General features: G+C 38.1%; 1 protein-coding gene across 1 annotated transcript in view; it reads right to left on the bottom strand.

The window, feature by feature from the left end:
• LOC134673780 (E3 ubiquitin-protein ligase RNF123-like) overlaps positions 1-12576 on the bottom strand; it is a 54988-nt gene extending 42412 nt beyond the window's left edge. The window contains exons 1-8 of the mRNA XM_063531806.1: positions 12502-12576; positions 10574-10725; positions 9043-9163; positions 8062-8131; positions 3840-3982; positions 2747-2940; positions 2061-2186; positions 743-890 (exon numbers count right to left, since the gene is read on the bottom strand). Of these exons, the coding sequence (XP_063387876.1) occupies positions 743-890; positions 2061-2186; positions 2747-2940; positions 3840-3982; positions 8062-8131; positions 9043-9163; positions 10574-10704 (933 nt within the window). The 5' untranslated portion in view covers positions 10705-10725; positions 12502-12576. The remainder of the gene's footprint in view (positions 1-742; positions 891-2060; positions 2187-2746; positions 2941-3839; positions 3983-8061; positions 8132-9042; positions 9164-10573; positions 10726-12501) is intronic.
• Between the last annotated feature and the right edge of the window lie 947 nt (positions 12577-13523).

Genomic DNA, 13523 nt, shown 5'->3' with positions numbered 1-13523 from the left:
ATTTAGTGACTTTTTCATTCGTGAAGTAAATATGACATCTATTTCAGTTTATAATTTAATTTAAAAAATACCTAAAAAATGCGCATTCTCCCAGAGATAAGACTTAGCTAGATCGATTTTTCGTCCCCTAAAACCCAAATATAGCAAATGTAACTAATTGAAATCGTTAGACCCGTATCCGAGATCCCCGAAATATATAAATATATATTTAAGTGTACAAGAACTGCTCGTTTAATGGTATACGATACAGTAATCTTTCTTACTTGAAATAACACAAATTAAAATATTTTCATGAAATAATCTAATTTGTTTCCTATTAAGAGTAATAAGCAATATTTTTTTTAAACTCAGAATCTGAGTGGGAAGGAAAGGAAAACCGAGGAAAAGGTGGATGGACTGTGTGAGAGATGATATGAAACGAACGAAAGTGAATGATGAAATGACGGGCGACAGAGAGGTGTGGAATAGACAGACATGCTGCGCCGACCTCAAAGGAATGGGACAAGGGCAAGAGAATGATGATGAATGTCGAACCTTACTTCTTTTAGCCGAGATCGGCCTAAGGTCGTGGAACCTAGCCAGCTATGTGATGAAACAACGCAACCTAATTGTGTTAGGGGTTTTTAGAATTGTCTCGATGAGTATTAGTTGCCTGTCGTAAGAAAAGTACCGTCAGCAATAAAAGCTTGTACCAAAAATGATTTTTTTGCCAAAAACTTATTTTTAATGATGAATGTCGAACCTTACTGCTCTTGGCCGAGATCGGCCTAAGGTCGTGGACCCTGGCCAGCTCGTCCAGCAGCGCGTCAATGGACTTGAACAGGAGGGCTGCGCGCGCGCACTCCCGCACCGGCGGCAGCTGGAGCGGCGCGAAGTTGGCCTGGGGGAAACTGCGGACAAATAAACAAACATCTTATCTTATACAAATAAACATCTTACCTTATTTTATCAAAATAATTATATATTTATTTTATTTACTTAAACTTTATTGCACAGTAAAAAATATACAGCGACAAAAGGCGGACTTAATACTACACGGAATTCTATACCAGTCAATCGTTTAGTTTACATGCTGACGCGATCGCTTGGACAGGTCTCCACCGAAGACCAGTGTCAAGATACCAAAGGTAACTTGTCATCAAGCTGAGGGGAGACCTATTCAGTGACGTTTATGTTTTATACTTACAAAAGTGTTATATTAGTTTTAAGCAATACTGTAAGCGTCCTGAATAAATTTATTTTCTTTCTTCTTTCTTTCTTTCTAGTTGGTGCGGGGTATCATTTTATCAAATTTTATAACAATCAACTAGGAAATACACGTGAGAATTGCATAATTCCTATGGACACTCAATAGGAATTTTACACAGTAGGCCCAGCACAGGAGCGGCGCGACTGTATCTCGCCCTCGAAACAGACTACCCGCCTTTTTTAACAAATAATTGAATATTAATTAAAGACGGACGGGTAGTCTATCTCGCGGGCGAGGTACTGTCGCGCCACTCCTGTGGTAGCCCGGCTGAAGCGAATGAAGTTTTAGTTCAAGGAAGGTAAACAATCAAAACATATAGGATAAATTTTATCTTCTACTCAGGTTTAATGAAACCTAAAATTATGATAAAGTTGTACTTTAACAACGTCTCTGTGAAGTATTTAAGTATACCGGGTGTGGCCTGTAATATGAGCAAAAATTTAATCGTAGGCTGTACTCCTCATGCTGACCAACATTTGTCCAGCGACTTTTAAAAATTACTTGTGGTTTGATTTTTAATACACTTTAAAGTTAATTCTAAGACGCAATGCATTGCGAATTTTGTTATGTTTAAGGCGTGACAAGCAACGTCAATCACAATGATATAATGGCGTGGCGATGGCGTCCATTGAAGATAATATTTATTTTGTATGAAAAATAGGAAGTCTAAATACTTAAATTCTTCATAATTTTTAAAAGTTATTGAACAAAAGTGTCACCGTTTGAGGAGTACAATCTATGTTTTAATCATTTGCTCATGATACAGGCCACACCCGGTATAAAGGTTATGAGAAAAAGGGCCCAAACTTACACAAAAGGCACGTGTCCGAAGTTGGCATACAGGTGTTCTTGCATCGCCAGGGAAACGGCTGGGAAGTAGGCGACGCCGTTACCGTGAGTGACGTTGTTGAATGCCACGCCCATGGACACTCCGTTCCTGTAAGAAATAATTAGATAAGTATGTACAGTTCCGCTATATGTAAGTACACGATAGACTATACCGACAACATAGGGAGCGGTGGGCATGATGAGAAGCACTGAGAAGCATGACGAGTAAATTTCACTCACTACGTCTCTGCCTTAGAGCATTTAATAACCGGAGTCGCCTTTAAAAGCCTCTGCCGAAAACATTGCACAATTACTGTTATTAGCACTTATACTACTAAAACGGGATCCTGCAAAAAACCGTACCCGGAAAAAACTGGACGTCAGTGGGAAACAGCTCTAACAGGGTGCGTAGCCAACGTGGAATCGGTAACGCTCCGTTGCGAATGAAACGCAACTGTCACTGTCGCACAAGTGGGGAAGACTGATAGAGATGACTACGATACATTACGGAGTGTTAACGATTGGCACTTTGGCTACGCGCCCAGGTGTGCAACAACATTCAAACAGGCTTTTACACTATTTCATTGGATTCTTTTCTTTGGCTTTTTAGTCGGCAGCGTCTTCTATCCTTTTGCCGAGCATCCTGCAACTGGATCTTCATTTACTTACCTAAAGTACTCCAGCGTTCCATGATCCAGGTCTATGCATGAGCCTATAACGTCTCCTGGCAACCACGCCTGGCCGTAAGGAGACGTGGCTACGTTCCACTTTCTAACTCTTCCACCATCATATCCATAGGAGTTCGCGGTGTCCCCCACTCCTGTGTCCATGGAGAAGAGACAGGAACTGGTGCACCAGCCAATCTGGATATCAGATTTTATAAAATAGGTACACTCCATAATTTTACGTACTTATTTAAAGAGAAAGATTTATTTTAGTCAAATATATTTTTTTATATTATACGACATTCTTTTACATAGATTGACCAAGTCCCACAATAAGGCTTGTCTTGTGGGTACTTAGACAACGATATATATAAATACTTAAATACATAGAAAACGACTATGACTCAAGAACAAATACCTATTTGTGTCATCACACAAATAAATGCCCTGACTGGGATTCGAGCCCAGGACCATCGGCTTCACAGGCAGGGTCACTACCCACTAGGCCAGACCGGTCATCGAATTAAGAAGAGTCTAGTTTCAGTCGAAGAATCTGCTATAATAATTCCAGCTGATTCTTAATTATTAGTTCCGTTGATACAAAATTTTAATAAAAATGAGACATTAGGTCTCATTAATGTTCCGTACAAAACTTTGTTTACGGAACACTTATTTTTGTTTAAGCCCGAGTCCCAGTTTTAATGCTACTTATAAATAATATTTAAAAAAGTTTATCTCTCATGTAAATTTTAAATCAATCCAGGCTTGTTATTACAAGACCTATGGTAATTATAAAAGTTCGTAATAACCTGCATGATCCCTTTAGTCCCGAGCTGGACTTCATACATCCACCTCCCGGCAAACACGCATGCTGTAGCCCCGATGGTCGCGAAGCTGGACAGACCCTGGATGCTGACTCTCTCGTCTCCGACCAGGACTAGTATGGTATTAACCTGCATGATCCCTTTAGTCCCGAGCTGGACTTCATACATCCACCTCCCGGCAAACACGCAGGCTGTAGCCCTGATGGTCGCAAAACTGGTCAGACCCTGGATGCTGACTCTCTCGTCTCCGACCAGGACTAGTACGGTATTAACCTGCATGATCCCTTTAGTCCCGAGCTGGACTTCATACATCCACCTCCCGGCAAACACGCAGGCTGTAGCCCTGATGGTCGCGAAGCTGGACAGACCCTGGATGCTGACTCTCTCGTCTCCAACCAGGACTAGTCGTCCAGTACCTGGAACACAAGTTATTGGAATGACAGATATTAAGATGGTATCAAAACTAGACAGGGCTGATTCTTTCGTATCAAAGTTAACCATCATCATCATCATCATTGTTCTTAACCCTTATCTTGGCAAGGCTCAAAATATCTTAAATATAAACATTTTTTTAGTTTTTTGTCACCTATAGAGCATACGAGACTATTAAAAAATAAGGAAAAAAATCCAAGATTTTCCAGTTTCGGAAAATCATATGTATCATATTTGATACAATGCCAATAACTCGACAAAATAGTTACCTACTTTTTAGAAGAAAAATGTAGATTTTCATAAAAATAAAATATGTAATGCAACAGAAATTATCATTTATTGCTAATTAAACGCAATCTAAAGCATCAGATGACTATAAAACCTTTAAAAATAAATTATATCTACAATTATCTGATCACATGGGTGGAAAATTTGATCCCGTAAAGTTTCAAAAAAGTCGTCAGCAAAAAGTTGAGTAAAATATGAAAAGTAAACAAATAAATAAAAGTAAAAAAAAAAATTTTTTTTTTTAATTTGGGGGCATTTTTTGCCACTCACATATTTTTCCGTGCTACGGGCTACGGCGTAGCAATAGTGCTACAGCGTACAAATATATAGTTAAATAACATCTAGTACTTAAAAAAAATCAAAGTTTAATAACTAAATAATACGACAACTAATATTCAATAATTGAAACATGTTTTGTAACCCCACAAATACAAAAAAATTACAAAATTATGTAAAACTATTTTGACGAAAACTTGGCAATGTATTAAATGTAATACAATCCTTTCGATATCTACATTTCTGAGTTCTTGGCACTGTATCAAATATAATACATAACAGTTTCATGTAAGGTTCTGTGTATTAAATGTTTCTAAATTCGAACGCATTGTAAATATGTACGCACTAAGAGATAGTAAATACATCAAAATGTAGATTATGGAAAAATATATACTAATCTAAGAAATAAATGCAAAACTTCCAGTACGAACTGAAATCTATTGTTTCCGCAGCGCCATGTTGATTATTACTAATTAATTTACAATGACACTCGTGTCCATTATTTTTTTCTATAAGTAAGGAGGGTAGCTCGATGTATTGATAGCAGAATTATTTTGTTAGGTAATAAAGTGAACCTGCTAGATTTTTTAAAGTTCCATGTATCACGGGTGTTACAACGCCAAGATAAGGGTTAAGAGCCTAGCTCTTGTCGGTGGAGTATTCGTCATTCCGTTCTTTTCTCTGCCACTGTTTTGAGTTCCTGATACGTCACTACATTAATTTTCTCTTTGGCCTGGTCAATATACGCACGTCTCGGTCTTCCTCTGCCTCTCTGTTCTTCTATTCTGCCTTCAATTATAGACTTTATGTAAGTATCGTGACGTATCAGGTGCCCCAACATGTTAACCAGCAGGACAAAATTAACCCTAAGTGCGTAGATCAACAAAATTGAATAATTGAGGGGAGTCTTTTCAAAAAGGCTTATTTCTCTCTGAACACCATATAAAAATAAGCCCATTTGAAAGATACTCCTCAATTGTAAAAGTCTGGCTAGAACTAAAAAATTACTCCAATTTTTTTGAGCCGCGAATGCGCGCAGCTTAACAACGTCAAATATTATTATACTAGTATTGCGGAAGATGTTTTACAACTAGAAATTTATTTAAGACAATCAAAACCTTTAGTGACCAATCATATTTTTTTGTGACAGCAGAAAATTTTGTATTGATTAAAGCTGCATGCGGGGGAGAAGGGATAACTGTCGCTGTTTCACCTTCTTGTTCCGTCGCTGGCTTAGCTTTTCATACGTCGTTGTTGGAAAGCCTGAGAGATCTAATTTGCTAATTCTCACTTGCTCCGGATTTTGCTTGTATATTTATTTTTATTGTGTTTATTTTTTTTTTCACATTATCACAAATTAACACGTGTAATGACTCGTGTAAGAAATAATGTAAGAAATAAACACGTATCAGTGAATACACATGTCAGCGATTACGACAAAATACGCATGAACATAATAAAATTTTACTACTTGCGAGACTCGTGTCAAAAATCGCACAAAGTATTTAAAACTATGTTTCAAATGCAAAGGGTTGCTTTATGAACCGAAATCTTAATAACAAAAAAAAAATGTTCATTAAAAGTAAGAAACTAATAAATTAAAACGTGTAGCTAATAAATGAAAAAAATCCTAGATAAAATACTGATGGTGAAAATTCTTCAATAGAATGACGCAATAACAGCTTTTATTACGCGTAACTGTCAGAATTCCTTAAAAAAAACCGGGCAAGTGCGAATCGGACTCGCGCACGAAGGGTTCCGTACCATAATGCAAAAAAAAACAAAAAAAGCAAAAAAAAACGGTCACCCATCCAAGTACTGACCCCTCCCGACGTTGCTTAACTTTGATAAAAAATCACGTTTGTTGTATGGGAGCCCCATTTAAATCTTTATTTTATTTTGTTTTTAGTATTTGTTGTTATAGCGGCAACAGAAATACATCATCTGTGAAAATTTCAACTGTCCAGCTATCACGGTTCGTGAGATACAGCCTGGTGACAGACGGACGGACGGACGGACGGACAGCGAAGTCTTAGTAATACGGTCCCGTTTTACCCTTTGGGTACGGAACCCTAAAAATGCGCATTAATTTTGTATAAAACCTAGCTTCCATAACGCTATGACCATCGTCTTCCAATAGTCTCAGTTTCAAGTGAACATCTATTTTACACAGAAAACTTCACAATGAAGGTCTTTGCAGTACTTTTGTGCACTTTTGTAGTAGCTTTTGGCGCGACCGTAGAAAATCCTATACAAAACCATCATTCGGCGAATGGTTTCAAAAACATACTTTTAGAAAATCTTGACGAATATCTGAGACTAAAAGTAAAAATGATTGAAGGAGTTCAGAAGATAGAAGTATTATTGGATAATGTAGAGAATATCTTGGAATGCGGATTCGCTGGCAACACTTATACTAAAACCGTTGGTGCGACCATTCCTGAAGAAAAAAATGAAGATCTCACTATGTCTTTGGAATATGGCTTCGAGAACACGCTTTTGGATTATCTTGGTGCTTATCAGGAACTGCAAATCAGATTGAATACGGGAATTGAGAAGATACAACTAGCCTTGGGTAATGTAGAGGCGATCTTGGAAGATGCTTTTACTCCTGTTCCGACTGAAATCGAATCCGAGAAATTAACTAAGCGTAATAAAGGTAAGTTAATTTATCAGTTTTTTAGGGTTCCGTACCCAAAGGGTAAGACTCCGCTGTCCGTCTGTCCGTCTGTCCGTCTGTCCGTCCGTCCGTCCGTACGTCCGTCTGTCTGTCTGTCACCAGGCTGTATGTATCTCATGAACCTTGGTAGCTAGACAGTTGAAATTTTCACAGATGAAGTATTTCTGTTGCCGCTATAATAGCAAATACTAAAAACGAAATAAAATAAATATTTTAGTGGAGCTCCCATACACCAAACGAGATTTTTTTGCCGTTCTTTGCGTAATGGTCCGGAACCCTTCGTGCGCGAGTCCGTCTCACACTTGGCCGGTTTTTACTAGTTTAAGAAACGTTTCGCGAAAAAATTACAGTCGGCGTTTAAGTACACTTTATGTGATTCTTTTCAGCTAAGGATTCAGCTAAACAACAAAAAAATGGGAATAAAGTTTCCACCAATGCATAGGGAACATCAACATGGTTGATAATGCAGACCGAGCTGCAAGTGGGCGTTATTTATATATGTATAATCAATAATCATACTTCTTCAAAACTGATTTGGCAATAATTTTAATATTTATACATATATCATGTAATTTTTAAATTGTATAACAATTATTGAACCTAATAAATTTATTAATAAAAAGTGTTTATTTCTGTATTACATGATTTTCACTACACGTTAGAGTGTTTTCACAATATTATTCGATCTAATTAAATTCGAACAAGTATGTTCACCTACTTTCTAATTGTTTAAAGCACGGATTACTTTAGGTTTTCGCCTCAATGGAAACTTGGAAAGGTAGCCTTATACTGCGATATTATGGCATGGTTCATACTTACCGGTAGAAGCATCAAATACCACAATCTTGGGTCCCACTCGACCGTGTCTGTCATCTTGAGTTTCCATATTCTGTAAATATAATACAACAGTTATTAAAATCCGTTCAGCCATCATCATCTTCCTAGCTCGGGATAACCGGCATTTTGCCACGGCTCACGGGAGCCAGGGCTACAACCGCGAAAATCGAAGTTCGCAAATTGCGGGGACTTTTCTCTGTCACTCTAATTACGCCTTCGTTGGAGTAAAAGAGAAATACCCCCGCAATTTGTGAATTTCGGTTTTCGTGGTAGCCGCTCTGGGGTCCGCTTGGCAACTAATACCACCAATTAGGCACTAGTTTTTACGAAGGCGACTGCCATCTGATCTTCCACCTTTCAATTAGTCCGGTTTTCTCACGAGGTTTTTCTTCACCGAAAAGCGATTGGTAAATATCAAATGGTACAAATGAGTTTTTCGGAACTTATGTACGAAATAAGTTCCGAAAAACTCATTGGTACAGTCACATGTTACTCTTCGAAGGCCGCAAAAATATCTGACACGTTCTTATTCTACAAATAAGATCGTGTCAGATATTTTTGCGGCATCATTGTGTAATTATATTACTGCAGGTGACTACCTATATACGAGCCGGGATTTGAACCCGCGACTTCTAGATTGCAAGTCTTACCGCTTACTCTGTATCGTTAGGTATTTAAATAAAAGTAAACAAAATCTATTAATCTATCTTCAAATGGCTCCTTAAGCCAGTTGAGGGTAGATGATAACATTACACGATCAAATAATGTAGGTTAAAGTCAGGTCGTTCAGCGATAGATCCAGGCGGTTTTGTATTTGATTGGTTAACCAAGAAATGTTATGTACATATTATTTGTTAACTTTAATTTAAATACCTAAAAATACAGAGTATAGGCTACCACCACCAACGTATGTAACTTTTTATTCTACTAAAAAATAATAAATAAAATAATAACAGTACAAACATCAGCTATTACCACAGCGGTGTGTTTCTTGCTTGGTTTGCTCTTGTGTGTAGAGGACGCTACTTTGCTGTCCAATATTTTTGGCAGATTCTCCTTAATGTGACTTAGATACTTGCTTCTCCTAAAAAAATAAGTACACTAAATACAAACTTTACATAAGAGTTAAATACCCCGGGGTTTTGGGTGAAAGATTTTTTTACGGTAGCCAAAATCTGGGTAAAAACTGTGAATGAAATTATTTGCGCATCCGAAACCCCGGGGTATAGTTAAAAACAAACAGAGATGGAGAAGCTAAAGTTGCTGCCTTTTTTTTCTAATAAATAAATGTCAGAATTTTCAGTGTTTTTCCTGCATATTTTTCGAGAGCCATTTAATCTTCTCTATATGGCACAATATGGACCCGGGTATGTCCTTAAACTACGTCCAAGACCACCGGTGGACGGGCAGCAGCGTCCCTCAAATTCGGTGTACTCGACTGCGATCGCCAACCCGCCTGCCAAGCGTGGCGATTATGGCATACACCCCCCAAAGGGGAAGGCCTATGTTCAGCAGTGGACGTCTTATGGCTGAGATGATGATGATGATGATGATATGGCACAACCGAGGCACAGCAGAACCCGCGATTTTTGAGGTTAACATTTATATACTTTTTCTAGATGTTCATGTTCTGTGGGTACCATCGCTCACACTGTTAACTGTCCATCGGAAAACCTTATTACAAATTGCAAAAGGCTTTAGGTCCACCGACGGACAGTTAAACTGTCGTCTACCAAGCTCTAAAAAAAAGTACCCCTCTATATACACCGGCCGGAGATCTCCGTAATTATTCTGTACCCCGTATTTATAACGACGGAGATCTCCGGCCATTTTAACCTCAGTCGAAAAGCAGTTTTTTAAATCAAATTTAAAGCTGCTTTTCTCCTGCCAATTATCTAGGGTGCAAAAAATCGGTCGTAACAAATACGAGGTCTCCGGCGCGTGTGGGGAGCGGGAGACAAGGGCAACGAACATTGGCCGGAGATCTCCGGCCTGGGTAGACGACAGGTTAAGAGTGTTGCTGTTTATATGTGGTATGTGTATAGTATATTGTTGAGTGGTATGTGTATACCTAATCTCAAATTTGTAAACCTATCGGCTAGACAAAGCGTTCTCACATACTTTTTGTACTAACACTGTTACCTATGGGCCCGATTCGGATTATGAAATAGACATCTTTTAGACATCACCAAGATAGGATAACGATATGTTTAAGATCTAAACCGTCAAATTTGACATTTGCGCGATTCTGGAGATACTCTTGAACGATTTCCACAGGATATGACTTAGAGATCTAATTCACATCTAATAGATATCTTACTCTATCTAACGTAAAAGTTACATTGGTTGCCCGAATTGCGCTGCAAAAGAGAACTAGTTGATATCTAAACTATAACGTATCTAGAATGGATCTGTACGCGTCGTCTCTTGTGAATATCTTGAAGTTCGAATACGGCAGTATGTTTACAAATAAGTCATTTGACTTTGTACTAACACCAAATGTCGTTCCGTGTTCTCCTTCATGACCATATCGTTTCCGAAAATACGGCGCACTGTGTCGTGCACTTCGCTCTTCTCGGCGGACCCGCTGCACACCCCGAAAACGGACTTTAGTACGTTCATCATTGGGTCTAGTTCCCTCTGCAACTGCACACAAAAAGTCTACTTACAGTTCATGAAAGACACACCAAAAGTGAAACCTATTAATCCGTTGTCTGTGATTTTAGAACAACAAATAATTGTTAACAAGGTTTTATACATATATATTGTGCTACAAAAATCCGAGGCAAGATCCATAATTTGCTAATAGTTTCACAAACCCATTAGTCAATATAAAATGCGCAAACTTTAAAAATTGTACCTAAGAGAAATCGACTCTTCTCCCCATATTATTATATTTTGCCGCCTTTTCCACTGACACTGTTTGCAAACTTTTTGACATTTTCTTAAACGGCGCGATTCGGGAAATGAATTAGAGATTCACAAGATATGAAATAGTAAAGATATTTGACGTTTCACAGCAAAAGGTACCTTATGGCGGTTGGCGCTTATGCTATTACTAACGCCGCTCCAATATTATTGCGGCCTCCAAAGGTACCTTTTGCCGTGGAACGTCACATATCTTTACTATTTCATATCTAGTGAATGTCTCATTAATTTCCCGAATCGCGCCGAAAGAGTAGGTGATAGGATTTGCTAGTAAAATAACGTATTTGGTAAGCGAGTGTAGCAACCTCAGCCTGTGCTACGGCGTACCATACAAAACCGTAGTACAGTCAAGGAATTTAAATTCTGACCCATTTCGTACTTTGTCACAGTGACAACCGTATGAGGTCTCTAGCGGCTTTCATATTGATTGTCACTGTGACAAAGTACGAAATGGGTCGGAATTTAAATTCCTTGACTGTACCTCCTGCTTCGTAGGCAGGGTCTCTACCGAGGACAGGGTCACTACCTATACTTAGATTAGGTTAGGAGGCCGCCAAGTCCAAGACGATCGCCAAAATCATATCAAAACCAGTTCAAAACCGTTAATCTGAATCGGAACACTTTCACTGCCAGTTTGAGCTTAGGACAATCAATAGTCGGTGTTTTATAAGACACTTTTTAGGGTTCCGTACTCAAAGGGTAAAAACGGGACCCTATTACTAAGACTCCACTGTCCGTCTGTCCGTCTCTCTGTCTGTCCGTCCGTCCGTTTGTCTGTCACCAGGCCGTAACTCATGAAACGTGATAGCGAAACAGTTTGTAGTCTGTTTCACAGATGATGTATTTCTGGTGCCGCTATAAGGGGTCATCCATTAATTACATCACACGTTTAGGGGGAGGGAGGGGGTCAAGAAAATGTGACATATTGTGACATGGGGGAGGGGGGAGACACAAACTTTGTGACGTCACTTTAACTTCATCAGTAACCGAAAATTTATTTCAATTATTTTATTCGCTATACATTTAAATAACAAGTTTTTAAAAGGATAATCATTTTTATTCGTTTAATTTTCTTTCCTAAGCAGTTTTGGGTTATAAAATTACTAATATTTATATCGTCAAAAATATTTTGATAAAATATTAATAATACTTAGGTACTTGCTTAATTCGATTTGGAGATTTCGTAGAAAAAATGTGACGTCACACTAGGGGGGAGGGGTTTGCCAAATGTGACCAAGTGTGACAAGAAGGGGGGGAGGGGTCAAAAAACCTAGAAATTCGTGTGACGTAATTAATGGATGACCCCTAACAACAAATACTAAAAACAAAATAAAACAAATATATAAGTGGGGCTCCCATACAGCAAACGTGATTTTTTTGCCGTTTTTTACGTAATGGTACGGAACCCTTCGTGCGCGAGTCCGACTCGCACTTGACCGGTTATTTATAATTGATTTACTATAAAGCGAGTAGATAATGAAGCATAAGTCATACCTGAACGCCCACACTCTCAAGAAGCGAACTATATTTGCTACAAAAACCAATAAATTGAAGTAAACATTATATAAATAGTATTTCAGTGATAAATAGCCTTTAAATTGACAGTTTCACTTGACACTGTCAGTTAGTAGTTAATGTTGTTACTTGTTAATGTTCACCAGTAAACACATAAAGGTTTTAGTGACCGTAAAAAGTTTTGTGACTGGATACAAGTCTATAAAACGGCAAGCTGGGTAAATTGAAATTCTAGCTTTTAAGAACCTGATACCAAAGAGAATTTAGACTACAGCAATATTGTCAAAGTAAATTACTTGGGTTCAAGGAGTATTTTATATTCTTTGGGTCTTACTTTGGTCATTATAATCTTTGCTTTGGTCTTACTCAATTACCATAGACAACTCATCACAATCTGTTAAAATGGCTGACAGATTGCTGTCAGTAGTTAATCAAATTTTGTGATTTTTCTCTACTTTATCTTGAATTGAATCATTTACTGAGTGTGTGTAGAGTAGGGATGTGTAAAAGAAATATTAAAGCTTGGCTAGCGATATTTTATAAACAATGTTTGATAGAAAGAGACATGAAAAAGATGTGAAAAAGTGATATTATCGTTTTGAAGCCCGCTTGACCAAAATAAGGCCCGTTACAAGGCCCATTGTGGTATGGGACGACCCGGTGTGGGGTGCTCAAGGTATGTATTTTTCTAACAACTTTCGTAGGATCGGCTCAGATCATCTATCTTCTATATATATAAATGCAAGTGTCCTAACTGACTGATTCATCCACGCAGAGCCGAAACTACAAAAGATAGAAAGTTGAAATTGGTACACTAGATTACATTTATAAAGTGTACAAGAGATAAGAAGCGATTTTGAGAAATTCAACCCCCAAGGAAGTTAAAAAGGGGATGAAAGTTCGTCTTGGGGTGCAAATTTTATTTTAAGCTAGGAACTTGAAACTTTGCAAAAAGGTATGAAATTAAATTACCTACAAGAAAACTAATCTCAGCGTTTTTG

Source organism: Cydia fagiglandana, chromosome 19, assembly GCF_963556715.1.
Source record: "Cydia fagiglandana chromosome 19, ilCydFagi1.1, whole genome shotgun sequence".
In the NCBI taxonomy this organism is placed as follows: domain Eukaryota; kingdom Metazoa; phylum Arthropoda; class Insecta; order Lepidoptera; family Tortricidae; genus Cydia; species Cydia fagiglandana.
This window is presented reverse-complemented; position numbering and strand designations above follow the sequence as displayed.